Source organism: Asparagus officinalis, unplaced genomic scaffold, assembly GCF_001876935.1.
Source record: "Asparagus officinalis unplaced genomic scaffold, Aspof.V1 AsparagusV1_Un2813, whole genome shotgun sequence".
NCBI lineage: Eukaryota > Viridiplantae > Streptophyta > Magnoliopsida > Asparagales > Asparagaceae > Asparagus > Asparagus officinalis.
The window spans coordinates 1-2403 of NW_017975072.1; the positions used below are offsets into that span (position 1 = coordinate 1).

Below are 2403 nucleotides of genomic sequence, written 5' to 3' on the forward strand. Positions count from 1 at the left end.
TTTTACAAACGGAGGGTTGTGTTGGAATCGAGGCACGTGGGATCACTTCTGCTGCTGATTTCTGATGATGATTTCGCGTCGGATCGGATCGAGGATGCAGTTTTTGATTTCTTTATTATTATTATTTGTTGTTGGTGTTTTTTACAGGGTTTTTTAATCGTTTAATTTGGGTTTGTTTTGATCTGAGAACGAGGGGTTTGTTGCTGTTTCTTGAGGGTTGGAGAACCATGGGAATATTTGAGGTTTGGAGGACGACCGCCGCCAAACGGCCGACCGCCGCCCTCTCACTCGTTCTCTTCCTCTAACTCTCTCCGCGATCAAGGCGACAGAAATAGGTGAGTATACCCAACTCAAAAATAAGCTCGTTGGCAATGAATAGAAGAAGAAATTTCATCTTTTGTTTTATTTTGTTTTCTCTTTGTTTTTGTTTTCGGTTTATATTGCAATGGGAAAAATAAACTGCAGACGTATTGGGCTTAATTGTTTGCAGCTCTGGCCCAAGGTTGTGATCCGCAAATGGCTCAATATCAGCACCAAAGACTCTGATTTTAGTGCTAATGAAGGGGATACCACTGAGAGCGATTATGAATTTGAAGGTTTGATTCCAAAGATATTATGTTTTTTGAATTTAGTTGATGGGTTTTTCTTCTCTTAGTTCTATTTGTTTGTTTTCAGTACCTTTAGTGGCTTTTAATTGGATTTGTGTGCAATTATGCTAATGGGAATATTGATGGCAAATGGAATTATTGTATTTTCTGTTAAATTTTTAGCAGAGATGTGCCGATGGGAGAGGCAATTGTGTGAGGAAGACAGGAGATAGGGCTTGGAGCTGAATCATATGGTAATTTCTTAAAGACACTTAGTTTTTTTTTGTGATTGAAATTATTGGGTTGCTTGTAAATCCAATTGATGTCTGAAATTTATTATGGTGAGTACAAAGTTTGGGGTTTGCATTGCAATACGAATAAACACAGCACTAGATCTCATTGGTGTGAACTTGAAATAGAATCAATTAGCATCTTTTTCATGTTATATCCCCCAATGGGGCTTGTGATTATTTGATTAAGCCTGTACGCATTGAAGAGCTAAAGAATATATGGCAGCATGTCATCAGAAAAAAGCAGAATGAAACTGAGTATTCAGGCAGCATGGATGACACACATCGTAATAGGCGAGTTTCAGATGATGCTGAGTATGCTTCCTCAGTGCATGATGGAGCAGATGTATCTTGGAGGTCTAACAAAAAGAAAAGGGATACCAAAGAAGATGAAAATAGTGGTGAATTGGACCATGAGGATTCTTCATCATCAAAGAAGCCTCGTGTCGTGTGGTCAGTGGAACTCCACCAGCAATTTGTTAGTGCTGTCAGCCAACTTGGGATTGAAAGTATGAATTTATCTTCTTTCATGAGCGGGAGTGTAGTTGTTTTTCTTGTAAATAAATCTTTTGAAGTTTGAAACTCTTTGTTTCAATATTGTTTAATTATTAATCAATGCAGAGGCTGTGCCAAAGAGAATTCTGGAACTGATGAATGTTCCTGGATTAACTAGGGAAAACGTTGCAAGCCATTTGCAGGTATTATATTCTGAGTTAATTTTGGTTCTGTTGATAACATGTACTTATCTTTTTTATATATTTTGGGTACTTGTTGTATGTGAATTCTCTATATGATTATGTTCAAAGTATCATCTGTTTTTAATCAACTTGTATGAATAGTTTGTCCGAATGCACGTCTGGAAAACTTGATTCCTTTTCCAAACAAGATTTGAGACTTGTGAATTTGTGTTCATTTTCTACCTAAAGAACTAGCTGAGATTCATTCAATTAAAAAAATATTATTTATGATAGTGATTGCTGGCCTGTAGATAGTATTGATGATGTTAAGGACAAATAGATAAGTAATTGTTCAATATGTATTTTTTTGCCATTTTTTTGAAGCTCTGATGGAAATGAAGCACTTAAATGCACATGCCGGAAGCCTATCATCCACTTGCATGCAAAATATGTAAATTGTTTTGTTTAATCACAACCTTACTTACAAACAATTCTCAGCAAGCATTGCTGGTGAGCATGCGAACCTTGGAGGGGTGAACTTGAACAACACTCAAAAAGGTAACATGATGGTGCAGGAGTTACAGAAGCAGCATGCAAATTTTGTGGTCTCAGACCCACATCATGTTATTAACGTACAACCATCGTGTATGATTGCTCCCTCTCGATCACCAACTTGTTTAAATGTTGGACAGACCTCTTTACCTCTGAATCCAAGTTCCATAACCGTTCCATCTCAATTGTCAAACAGCTGTCAGTCTGGGAATAGTTTTGTCGCCATCAAATCAAGTTCCGGCTTCAACAGTAGTAACATAGCTCTTGATTACGGACTGCTATCAAACAGTGATCCAT

At 37.4% G+C, this 2403-nt stretch overlaps 1 protein-coding gene across 1 annotated transcript; it reads left to right on the plus strand.

Annotated features, from left to right (window-relative positions):
- Positions 1 to 847: 847 nt before the first annotated feature.
- LOC109828607 (two-component response regulator ORR21-like) lies at positions 848 to 2001 on the plus strand. Its single transcript, XM_020395568.1, has 2 exons — positions 848 to 1386; positions 1499 to 2001. Exons 1-2 carry the CDS (start codon positions 1149 to 1151, stop codon positions 1669 to 1671), a joined length of 411 nt encoding a protein of 136 aa, XP_020251157.1. The 5' UTR covers positions 848 to 1148; the 3' UTR covers positions 1672 to 2001.
- Positions 2002 to 2403: the final 402 nt, after the last annotated feature.

Excerpts from the sequence above, each read along its gene's own strand:
- LOC109828607 (XM_020395568.1), top strand. The coding sequence starts at position 1,149 with ATGGATGACACACATCGTAATAGGCGAGTTTCAGATGATGCTGAGTAT. Across the intron at positions 1,387-1,498 it reads CAGCCAACTTGGGATTGAAA|AGGCTGTGCCAAAGAGAATT; the intron begins GTATGAATTTAT and ends TAATCAATGCAG.